Here is a 13,517-nt window from a genome sequence, read left to right as displayed (position 1 = left end):
TACGATAGCGTTCCATGTTAAACAATGATAGCATTAAGATTTGTGAAAACAGTTAAACCAAAATAACAATAATTGAGATAGCTGCAATTACTGAATTTTGTTCCATCGATTCTTTTAGGTTGAACCATGTTAAAACATTGGTCAAAGGCTGTCACGAACAATTGACCCAAAAAGATATCAACCTAATTGCTACTTGTACCATTATTCGTGATAATTACGGATCACCGAAATTATGGATAGCAGTAGGAAAATCAACATTAATTCAGTTTGTCAGACTAATTAACATTAATATCCAATAAAAAATGTGCACAAGAACCAATGAATACTTGAATTAAAAAGAAAGAAAATAAAGTAACTACAGAACCTCACAATGACACAATCGAACCTCCCCCCTTGAACCAGAAAAAGAAGCTTAGCTGCTCATGATCTGCGCAATCTCCATGCTCTTCTTCTCCATAGCCGAACTGCCTTCTTTCTTCTTGGTCTTCTTGATGATCTCTTGGATCTTGGAATGAGTGATTGCTAGAGCTGGTTCGCCCCCCTCTTTATATAACCAAAGGAGAGGGCTGTTTTCCAACTCCTTCTAGGAGATCATCTTATCCTTAGGGAGTTTTGATCTTATCTTGAACTAATCCTATCCTATCTCTTATCTTATGCTCTAATCTCAACCTTCTTATCTCTCTAGGATTATATTCAAGAATTTAGATCTGATAAAACTCTCTCCTTGGAGATTACATTCGAAATTCGGACTCTTAACTCTTGAATTCGAGTTGGGCTGCTTCAAGCTACTTCTGCGAGTTGGGCTTGGCTGCGAACTTTCTCCGACTTTGGGCTCGTTTTTATACTCGATGTGGGCCGAATCTGTCAAAACCCAAAACATAAAAGTTGTGGGCCTTCCTTTCTTCTTTCTAATGCTTCTTGAATTGTCCAATTCGGTGTCCGGAATTGAGAGTTAGGCCCAGATTACTGACTATCGCCGAAATTGTGCAAAATCACCCGATTTGTCCTGTTTTCTTCCAATTGCCTTCTTTATTGCCCTAAATCAAAAGACAAGAGTAATGAATTCATTTAAGTGATAAATAAATATAAAAGAGTGAATATTAGAGGATAAAAATAGGGTTCTTTTTGGTCTCATCATTGCTCCAAGGTGAATTAGATTTAATTATAAATTGGTTGAATTCAAATCACAACTGATGAGATCAAATTCAAACAACTCGGTATGGATGGTTTGCAGCCCTATCATATAATCTAAAACACTTGGAAGTAGTTGCACAAATAGGGGTGAAATGGATCAGATCATGATCCAATTTGAATTCAAATCTGATCCTATTTTGCTAGATTTGGATAACCCCCTTTTGGATTTGATATACATAAATACATATATTAATTTTAATTGGATTTATATATTATTTATTTTATTAATTTTATAATAATGACATCTATACACTTAAACTAATATAAGGAAGTATATCTTCTCTTCATCTTTTTTTTTTGAATTTTTTTATTTTATTTTATTGCATGTTATTTTTACAAACAATCATTATATACAAACAATCATTATTTTAAGAATTATTTAAATATTATAATGAAATTATGTAATAACTTTAAAATATTTATGAAAAATAAAAAAATATTATAATAGATTCACTAATATTAGGATTATAAATAATTTTATATTTTTACAAAATTCTGTAATAACAATATAGATTTTAATTCCATGGATTATTCAATTTAATAACTAAGTAATAATTTAAAACTTTAAACAAATTTATCTAAATAATTATATAAAAAAATGTTTAATATTATGTAATAAGTTTAAAACAAATAAAACTCAAATAACAAAAGATATTAAATGCTACTTAAATATATGAAATAACGAAACATTCAACATAACTAAATTTTAAATATTTCAAATAACAAAATTAAGTATTAAATTTAAAAAATTTCTTGAAAATAGAAAAATAACTATAATAGTCTTCATATATAATATATGTTCAAATTAATAACAATTTTATGTTTTAGGAAATTAATAACAAAGTTAAATAATAAAAGTATTAATTATAATATTTTTAAAATTTAAGTAAAGCAATTATTTATCCAATGAAAAATATATTAAATGATTAAATTTTAAATGTTTCACATATTGAAAAAATAACAACTAAATCTCATTTTAAATATTATTTAAATAACAAAAATCTATTAGGCATCGAAATTAAGTGATAATTTTAAAGATTAATTAAAATACAAAAATAGTTATAAAAGATTTAATAATGTTTGATAATATGAGTATAAAATATAAAAAATTTAAATATGATTTATATAATGAAAAATATTTTAAATAACATTGAGTTATTGGAGCTTCAAAATAATAAAAGTATGTAACAACTTTCAAAAAATATTTTTTAATAGATATTAAAAAATAGAATAATAATTACAATTATTATTGCAATAATAATATAAATATTATATATCTTATATCAATTAATTATTTTAAAAAAATAATAATTTTTAAGAATAGTTTTAAAATCTCTATCTATATCTAGTATATATTTATATATACTATAATTAATATTTAATTGTATTTTCAATATCTTTTCTATATTGACTAATATTTATTAGATATTAAATTATTATTGGAGATTACACTCTTTATTGATTAATTTAATATATATTTTCAGTATATACTTTGTTTTTCATAATCATTGATTTGTTTTCTAGTTATTTATTATATTTTTGTTCTATATTCATTTTTAATTTTTATATATATTTACTATAAAATTTCAATAGTTATTGGAGATTAAATTATTGTTATTTATTACAAATTAGACTACTAATATAAATAAAATTAATTATTGTTATTTTCATATTGTAAAAAGTATTGAAATTATTGTATAAAACATAAACAGTTATTAATTATTTCAAAAGTTAAAATATAAAAAAGTTGTTTACTCTTGTATTATATATATAAAATAATAAAATGGTCGACAAAAAATACTTGATTCTTTCCCTACCTGAATTCGAATCGAGCCGTTTGCGGCACTGGCTTTCACTACCACAAATCAAGAAGAAACAAAAATAAAACCATTAATGTAATTAAACTTGGTGCTCGATGATCAGTGGTTGCCACTAAGGCACTAACAGACATCACATGGATGAGCATTATTAATACTAAAACACTTATATTTTATTAGCCACTCACATATGCTCACATATATATATATATATATATATATAGCCATGTATAGTTCCAGGTTGGTTTGGTTTGTGATTGGTTGTTTATTACAATATTTTTGAACCACCGTTTATTTGAATGGTTGGACTGCTCAAGTATTGGTTTTTTTACCCTAAATTCAGTCTCTGGTAAAAAACCATTAAATTAATTAATGATTCATTAATCTGGATGGTTAAACCATTGATTTATTTGACCCATTTACTATTCTTTTATTTTAATTATTTTTTAGTTTTCTGTTAAATCAGGCCATTCATTCTAATTACTCCTAGAGGTGTAAAGTGGAACATGTCGGGTTGTCATGGTCTGGCGTGTGGGCGGCCCACCCAAAGTGTGGGCCATGGGCCGTCATGAGCCGTGCTGTCCTCCCTGGTCAAAATTTTAGGGGTTAGCTTGGCACGACCCATGGCTCAAGCCTGGACAAGCCCATGTCGTGCAGTGGGCTGGGCTGGCCCATGGGCTGAGCCTTGGGCCAGGTTGAGTCATGCATCAGGCCAAATCTATTTATTTAAAAAAATTAACAAAAAAACTTAAAATTTTAATTTTATATAAATTTCATATATAAAATTACTTATATATGCAATAATTGAATCTAGCCACCCTCCCGCTATTATTTATACTTAAAGTAAAAAAATATATACAAAGACAAGTGTGCCTTTTATGGTGGCTAAACATAAAAACTCAATAAATTAAAAGACTTAAAAAAAGGCACTACATAACACTCTAAATTGCGGTCCCCGCTACCTATCTAAACAAATAATCAACAAAGCTAACTCATAAATCTACACAAAATCATCAATAGGGTCAGGTCAGGTTGGTTTAGGTTTGTTAGATCTGCTCGACCCATCGATATATTTGCTGCATTTGGTCTCTTTCACCAAGAAGTATTCCGACATGGATTTAAAAGACAATGTAAAAATAAAATAAAATAAAAAGAATAAAAATTAAACACCCATATTGAGTGATGGTGCTGCCTTGAAGAATACAATAGAAACGAAAACAAATTTTGCAAGAATCTTTGAACTGGTTATCACTCTGACTTACCTAACTTCAGTTCAATTACCAAACAACAACTATAATTAGCCTTTTCTCGTTTTACTCTTAATTTCAAATAATATTATTTTTAAATTAGTTTGATCATCTCAAAAGTAATTGTTCAAATTATTAACAAGAGTGGTCAGTTTTAGAGTCTAAGTCCTCGTGGACTAGTGATTTGCAGCTTCCTCCGTATTTCTTTCTCAAAATCTCAACTACCCCACTTCTTTGTTGAAATGAGAGTGTTACACAGTTCTCTTGAATAGGGTATTCATGGTCCAGTTCAAAGCCGTTTGGAGAAAATCTCAAAGCAAACCAATAAATTATAGTCTGACAAATTCTTGGACCAAATAAAATCCATTTTAGCATGAAAGCAAAGTAGACCAAACCATTCTAAGAAGAGTGGCCCAAATAATACCGCATCTTTCTCAAGTCCTTTTCTTATATTTTGTGTTCATCTACTTTCATATCAGTATTATAAAATAAGAATTAAATTAAACCAAAACCATAAACAGTAATTTAGGGAAATTTCCAAATCGAACCAAACTTTGATTCGGTTTGGAACACTTTTCTTATATTTTTCACCTATGTAACCAATTGTGATTTGATAATTGTAATCACTTTCCCTGAATTTTTTAATACAGTTGTAAGTAGATTCCCTCCGTTAAAATCCTCTAAACTGAGCTAAGAAAATGTCTAAAATACCCATACAGTTATATTGAAGCTGGTTTCTACAGAAAACAAAAACAATAAAAACTTTATGAAAACAAAAAGAAAAGAAAATTTAAAGTTGTAGCTTACATTTGAGCAATTGATATGAAGGGCAAATTTGAAAAACAGATCAATTTCAGGAAAAAAGGTTTGGGGTAAAAATTCATTAAACAAAGCTTGGAAAATAAATATTTTGGTCAAAGTTGTAGCTTACTTTGCTGTTGTTATTGCAAGGTGTGTGCGTGCGGCCCCTGGTGCTGCTGCCACGTAGTCTAGGCGTGCAGTGAGGCTATCGCGCAGTGCGTGCAGTGCGGCTGTCGCGCAGTGCGTGCGCGCGACTCATGGTGCCGTTGCCGTGCGGTGCCGGGCGTGTGCGCGGTTGTTTGCTGCCATGCAGTGCGTGCGGTGCACGCTGCTGCCTAGCGGGCGGTGCGTGCCTTCGTGCGGCGCTGCCGAGCGGTGCATGCTACGCGCTGTCGGGCGGTGCGTGCTGCGTGTTGCCAGGCGGTGCGTGCTGCTGTGCGGCGCTGCTAGGCAGTGCCTGCTGCTGTGCGGCCAATTGTGCGCGCTGCTGCCTATGATTGCGCTGTAGTGCGCTACCGGTTGGTGTGCCCATAACAGTCGTGCATCGGACCAAATCTATTTATTTAAAATAAAAAATTAACAAAAAACTTAAAATTTTAATTTTATATGAATTTTGTGTATAAAATTACTTATATATGCAATAATTAAATAAATTAGTATGATGAAATTAAATAAAATATTTATTTTATTAATACATTATATGCTATATATTACTATATAATTATAATTAATATAATATTATATAACTATATATATATATATATATAGGCCGTGCTGGGCTGGGCTGCGGGCTGGGCCATGCCGGCCCTGCGAGCCATGGGTAGCACGGCCTTCTCAGTCGTGCCGTGCCGTGCCATGTGGACCTGTGGAGATAAAATTCCAGGCCCAGCACGGCCCGCATGGTCGTGCCGGGCCGTGCCGTGCCGGGCCAGTCCAAGTTCGTGTGCATCTCACACTGTCACTACTCAAGCCATACCACCCCGTCCCCTAACCCCCGTGACAGCGGGATTATGATTCCGTACCACATCTACAAACGCGCCAGCCGCCAGCCGCCAGCCACTGTACCAACTCTGCCAATTGGCACGAAATTAATTGGAATGCTGACAATAATTAATATCGAGACAATTAATTATTTATTCAAATGATTGACTTAAGAATAATCAACCTAGAAATCAAAGTGGTATGCTGAGCTGTATCCACGGCTTCCTGGTAATTTATCTTCACATTTCTTCTTTGTTTCATTCCTATGTAAGCACCCGGACATTGTTTTCACCTGAGAGATCGTATCCTTCATTCTACTACAATCACTATTTTCATTTCTTTGACGTTCCTGTTCTAAGAGAGGATCGATGGCTGCAGAGGCAATTATTTCGGCTGTTGTGGAGAACCTTTTAGGGAGCTTGAGCTCTCTGATTGGCCGTGAGATTGCATTAATATTTGGTGTCAATTCAGAGCTTGAAATTCTCTGCAGGAGGTTATCAACAATTCAAGCCGTGCTTCAAGATGCAGAGGAGCAGCAAATCAACAACCCATCTGTGAAAATTTGGCTCCAGAATCTCAAGGATGCGGCTTACGATGCAGAAGACGTATTGGACGAGTTCCTGACAGAAGCTCTTCGTCGCAAAATGGACAATCGCACGATTACAAAGGTAAGCAACATCTTCTTACGCTCTAGAATGGGTCATAAAATTAAGAGGGTTATGGAAAAAATAGACAGAATTGCAGCTGAATGGTCTCGGTTTAATTTGAGGGAGTCTGAAGTGAACAGAAGAGGTGAAAGCATAGAGGGACGAGAGACTGATTCCTTTGTGATTGAATCAGATGTTTATGGAAGAGATGAAGATAAAGAGAAGATTGTAAAAATGGTAATCAGCAGTGGTGACGAAGCTGATGATGTTTCAATCATAGTCATCCCCATCGTTGGCATGGGGGGACTAGGCAAGACAACAATTGCTCAGCTAGCAACGATGACAGAGTAAAAGGTTACTTTAACCTACGAATGTGGATCTGTGTTTCTGATGATTTTGATGTAAAAAAGCTTGTAAGATCAATTATAGTATCTGCTACAGCTGGTGCTAAATGTGACATCTCAGAATGGATCCGTTGCAGGATCGCCTACAAGAGGTGTTGCGGGGGGAGCTATTTTTACTCGTTCTAGATGATGTATGGAATGAGGATCCTGAGAAATGGGAGAGATTGAAAAAATATTTGATGTTTGGAGCAAGAGGAAGCAAAATCATAGTAACTAGTCGCAGTTACGGAGTGGCAGAGATAATGGGCACAGTGGAACCATACTCTCTAGGGGTTTTATCTGAGGAAGGCTGTTGGTCCTTATTCAGGAAGAGAGCTTTTAGGGACAGAGGCGAAGAAGAGGCTAATCCAAATGGAGATCGTGAGTAAGTGTGGAGGAATACCGTTAGCGGTAAAAGCTCTAGGAGGTCTATTGAGGTCTAAGAAAGAAGAGAAAGAATGGTTGTCAGTTAGAGACCACAGGAGTAGTTTAATCGAAGAAGATGAAAGTGGAATCTTACCTGCCCTGAAATTGAGTTACAATAGTCTCCCGTCACCCATGAAGCAATGTTTTGCTTTTTGTGCATTGTTTCCTAAAGACTACAAAATTCCAAAGAATACTCTAATTCAGTTATGGATTGCGCATGGCTTTATTCCAGCTGAGTTTTCATCTGCAGGGAAAGAGGTAGAGGATGTTGGAAATGAGTATTTCAATGACTTGCTAAGGAGGTGTTTCTTTCAAGATGTCGTGAAAGATGAATATGGAAATATTGAGGAATGTAAGATGCACGATCTTGCTGTATCCATTGGAGGGAAAGAATTCATGAATATGGATGTTGGGAATGATAATTGGATGGCAAGTATTCGTGAAAGGATTTATCATGCGTCAATTTACTGTCGTTATGACAATGATTGGGCACTAGAAGTTTTCACATCTTTCCACAAGGCACAGAATCTACGAACATTGCTTCTTATGCAACAATTTTGGAAGACTACTCGGCCACTTGGTTGTTCCTTAAGATTTCAGCGACTACGTGTGCTTGACACTTGTATTCTAATCTTCTTTCGGTGGATCAGATATTGATTCAATCCAACCCAATCAAATATAAATCCGTTATATTTGTTCAAATTGATTTTTGAGGTTCGACTCGTCCAACTCAAAACCAGTACAGTGACACTTCTAACCCTTCTCTCCTTGGTCATTTGAAATTTTTATGAACTAGGGGCCACTCGGCGTGCTGTCTATTGAGGTCTGTTTTTGCAAATTAAAAATAAATAGGACTAAACCATAAAAATAATGCCTTAATTAGGGGTGATCATTTCAGTCTGGCCTAGAAATTCTAGGCTTGGGCCTGGGTTTGTGTTCAGGCCCAGCCCAGGCCCAGGCCCATGTCTGGCCTGCAAATTTGGGGCCATGCTTGAGACTAATACTTCAAACCCGGCTCACATATATTTAAACATGCACATTTGTGTATAATGTATATATATGTATACATATTATTTTATATTATATTATATATAAAAATAAATATTATAGTATGGCATGTATAATTTATATTATATATAATATTTTATATAATATAATGTATAAAATAAGTTTATATGTGTGTCATATATTATTTAATATAAAATATTATAAATATGCAATGTTTTATATATGAAAGATATAGGCTTAGCCTAATTCTACTCAATTAGGCTCATGTTGACTTTAGCCTCGGATAGTTTCTTTGTAAAAATGTATGTATATACAAAAATGGACTATACCTAAAATCTGGTCAAGTTTTAATTGCTGATGTTAACTCTTTAGTAATAAGATCAGTTAAGCACAACGGATCGAGTTAAGATAATCCACTTACCCACGTTGACCTGACCTAGAATAGCCTATAATTTGAGTTTTAGGTCCACTTTGGCTGAGTATAGGGGTGTAATGTGTGGGACAGATCAGGTTGGATTTATGTTGAGCTAACCAATTAATACCACTACTCAGATCACCAAAACAAGTGATGTTTCCTTGCAGAAGCATGATTGATAGTCATGTAAATAGTTCTGCTTAATTGGTTGTAAGTTCTTGTTATCCATCATACAAACATATTGATATAGACGGATGTGGCAACGCCATGTGGTGCATTCTTGCTCTCTGGATTACTAGTTTTTGAGTGACTTCGTCTAAGCCCCTTTCTCAAGCCTCGTCCAGTCCCACTAACACTCTTGACTAACTTGACTCTCAGAGTCTCTTCCCCTAGGATAACACCTTAGGCCTTTGATGTATGCTCCCTTGCTCTCAGGTTGCACACATCAGCCTTAGCCATTGGATTGAAGTTAACATGTTGCCCTTGGCCCCATTCTTGGCAGCAAAAATTGGTGCCATTAGTGGGAAATGACTCTTAAAATCCTCCATTGAAAGAACACTGAACATAAACAACTAAGATTCCAAAGAAAATGGCTGATAAACAGGATAATAATCTGAACACTCAGAACCTGGTCACTATGGACCAATTCATGCTAGTTCTTGATAGATTAGACAACATAACACAGAGACAAGATGAGGTGGGGCAACCGGTAGGAGGCCGACTGCATTGTGATCACCCCATTGGCACTAGAAACCACAGGCAACTGAGTGGATGCTCCACACATGCGCCATTGGTTCAGCTTCTACTTGGCCCAAGAAAGACTGACCCCTCAGCATCCAAGAGTAATAGCCGATGTGTGAGTATGCTGTCAAAGACATCCTACCTCCTTAGTCGACGGGGAGATGATCTGGTTGGGTCCCGTGACAACCATCAGGACCACAACCACTACCATTATGCAGATAGTCACTAGGACGATGATAGGCACTCTGGCCACTATAGTCCTCATCCCAGGGCTGCTAGCCGATGCTATGCCTCTCTATCTCTAGTATCAGATCTTCACAACCTCCTCAATGATCGTCGAGCCCGAAAAGCTCAGGATGTACCAGCATCCGAGTATTATAGAAACCATGTTGACCCCACTTCACTTCAATGAGGCCCAGGCCCCCATTGACCAAAATTCGGGTGACATACAAGCACAGATAGGCACCATTCAAAATGACATCAGGCAGGTGAACGAGGGACAAGGTGATGCCTTCGCCAATCAAAACCCCTAATCCACTTGGATGGAAGCCTTTACTAACTCCATCACCTCAGATCTGCTCCCACTTCACTTCAAGGCTCCCACTTTGGAGATGTACGATGTGACCACTAATCCAGATGACCACTTAGAAAGCTTTTGGGAACTCATGCCTCTCTATGGGTACTCTGATGCCTTCACATGCTGAGCCTTCTAAGCCATATTTAAGGGAGCCACGTGTACATGGTTCTCCACTCTCCCTCCTCGGTCCATCAATCCATCGTTTCGCTCATATTAATCAAGCAAAAGCAAGGCAAGAGCCTTTGTGCCTACATCGAAAGCTTTAAGAAAGAAGAGCTCAAATTTTGAGACCTTGGCGCCTCGGTCTCCAAGCACACCGCAATCAACAGCCTTTTGCTTGGACCCATCAAATGGTCCATCCCCAAGACACCGCCAAAGAATAATGTTGAATTTTTGAAAAAGGTGCAGAAATACATTACCATCAAGGAAGCCGAGGCCAGTGAGTGTCTCCAGGAGCCTGAGGCCGATGCCATTATAGGGGTTTCGAAGAAGAAGAGAAAGAACAGAGACGGTCGCGGCCACAGCCACAACAACAAGGATGCCAACAAAAAGCTGTCGGCCCCTTCCTTTAGAAATTACACGCCACTCAACTCTACCCGAATGTACATCCCCATGCATGTAGGGAAGGAGATTGAATCCCCAAGATGAAGTGGAACCCCAAGAGGGGTAATCCAAAGAAATATTGCAAGTACCACCAGGGCACTGGCCATGACACCGAGGACTACTACAAGCTCGAAAATGAGATTGAGTCCCTCATCTACTATGGTCACTTAAAGGAATATGTGGGGGGCAACGCTAGTACCTCATCCTCACAACAGCCTCACACCCTACCTGGAGTAATCGACATCATAGCTGGGGGCACAACTTTGGATGGAGCCTTGACTTCAACCCGAAAGGCCAACACCAAGCAACTCAGCAGCGAAGGCTCGATGCCTAAGAAGCCAAATCCAACGACGTCATGTCCTTCTCAGACGATGACTTGAAGGGGGTCTTGGTGCCCCATGATGATGCATTGGTGGTGTCAATGACCATCTCCAATCAAATGGCAAAGAGGATACTTATGGGCAATGGATCTTCAGTTGACATCCTCTTTTACCTTTGAGAAGATGAAGCTTACATTGGATCGGCTATAGCCAGTTAATGTGCCACTGGTCGGCTTCTCTATTGTGAAGATAGGTGACCAGGATGACAGGTTCTTTGTCGTGAAGATAGGCTCCTTATACAATGCCATCACTGGGAGGCTCACCCTAGATGCACTCAATGCGGCCATCTCCTCCTACTACCTCACCATGAAGTTCCCCCACCAAGCATGGCATCGAAGTCGCCCGAAGAACCAGCAAGCAACCAGCAATATTATCTAGCAACACTTACGGGTAAGAAGAAAGAAGCTTTACCATTGGAAGGGCTTCACCCTAGGGACGAACTAGTAAGCCGAGGCCAGCCAGCTAAGGACCTTGTCTCGATTACCCTAGACGAGGCTAAGCCCGAGAAAATGATATGTGTCAGGTCTGACCTTCCTCTAGACATACGTTTTGATTTGGGCTAAGTGTAGACCTGAGCTATAAGCCAATTAGGCAAAAAAATAGGAACTTTGTACCAAAGCATTGGATAGCCATCGGAGGGGAGGTAGATAAGCTACTCGGCACTAGCTTCATCTAAGAGGTACATTACCCTAAATGGTTGTCTAATGTGCTAATGGTTAAGAAGGTTAATGTAAAAAGGCGGATCTTTTTTTACTTCATAGAGCTCAATCGAGCTTGCCCTAAAAATAGCATTCCTCTACCGATGATTGACCACCTAATCGATGCCACTATAGGGTATGAGATACAGAGCTTCATGGATGCCTTCTCTAGGTACAATTAGATCAAAATGTCAGGCAATGATGAGGAAAAGACCTTTAATCACAGAGAATAGCACCTATTGCTACAAGATTATGCCCTTTAGCCTAAAGAATGCTAAAACCACCTCCTAACAGCTAGTGAACAAGGTGTTCAAAGACCACATGGGGAGAAATGTTGAAGCCTTTGTCGATGACAAAATGGTGAAGAGCATAAAGACCGAAAAGCACAACTCGGACCTCAGTGGGACCTTTATTGTGCTGAGGAATTACAATATAAAGTTGAACCCAAGCAAGAGTGCCTCTGGTATCACCTTAGGCAAGTTCTTGGGCTTTGTCATCACCCAGCAAGGCATAGAGGCCAACCTAGAGAAGATCTTGGCCATTCTTAACACGGAAACACCTTGGACCATCAAGGAGACACAAAAGGCTCACGGTTTAGTTACACGAACTGTGGGGCATCTTTTGGAACCAAATTGGTACTACCTGTTTTTGGAAAACTAGTATCTGGAACCAAACCAAAGCCAATCGGCTAACTGGCTTACCGGTTCAGTTAACCATTGATTTGGTTCATCGGTTTTTTGGTTTTTTATTTTTTACAAAATATATTATAACATATATATAATAAAAATTTATAAATATAAATAAAATATTATATTTTAAATAATAAATAATATATTATAAATATATATTTATATATAATGCATATTTATTAATTTATAATATATAAAATATATAAAATATATAGAAATATATGTATACCAGTTGGTTTGGCTAACCGTCAGTTTTTTATGTTGGCTAACAAAAACCGAACCAACCAGTTTAGCTAACTGATTTTTTGGTTCGGTTTCGATAGGTTTTTTTTTTTTTTGCTCTCCCCTAGCTCACCATTCAAGTGGTTGCCCTCAGCCAATTCATGTCAAAGTTGGTGATCGCTGCATACCCTTCTTACAAGCCATAAAAAATCTAAGACTTCTAGTGAAATGAAGATTGCCAAAATGCCTTTGATGAGATGAAGACTTACCTCGCCTCGTCCTCTCTGCTCACATAGCCCCTCCTAGGAAAAACACTGTTCCTATACTTCTTGGTTGGGTACGAGGTTGTCAGTTCTGTTATGGTACGAGAGGACGAAGGCGTGTAGTGACTAGTCTATTACATTAGCAAGGTCCTTTGTGATGTCAAGTCCTAGTATCCTGAAGTGGAGAAGCTAGCCTTCGTATTGGTGGTCTCAACCATGAAACTCAGGAACTATTTCCAAACTCACAACATCACGGTGTTGACCAGACAACCCCTCAAGTTTGTACTCTCCAAGCTTGAGACCTCGGGTTGGTTGACCAAGTGGGCCAGTGAGTTGTTCGAGTTTAACCTACACTACCAACTGAGACATGCCATCAAAGCATAAACCTTAGAAGATTTCTTGGTAGAGTGCACCTTCAGCAAAGA

The 13,517-nt window shown here is 37.1% G+C and overlaps 1 protein-coding gene across 1 annotated transcript; it reads left to right on the top strand.

The window, feature by feature from the left end:
• Positions 1 to 6,408: 6,408 nt before the first annotated feature.
• Positions 6,409 to 8,153, top strand: LOC148872378 (disease resistance protein RGA2-like). The gene is made up of 3 exons (XM_088970121.1): positions 6,409 to 7,034; positions 7,153 to 7,451; positions 7,669 to 8,153. Exons 1-3 carry the CDS (start codon positions 6,409 to 6,411, stop codon positions 8,151 to 8,153), a joined length of 1,410 nt encoding a protein of 469 aa, XP_088826247.1.
• Positions 8,154 to 13,517: the final 5,364 nt, after the last annotated feature.

This window comes from Nelumbo lutea, chromosome 2 (assembly GCF_056320005.1).
Source record: "Nelumbo lutea isolate HS-2025 chromosome 2, American lotus-T2T, whole genome shotgun sequence".
NCBI lineage: Eukaryota > Viridiplantae > Streptophyta > Magnoliopsida > Proteales > Nelumbonaceae > Nelumbo > Nelumbo lutea.
Note: the sequence above shows the minus strand (reverse complement) of the source record. Positions and strands in the feature narration are given on the sequence as shown.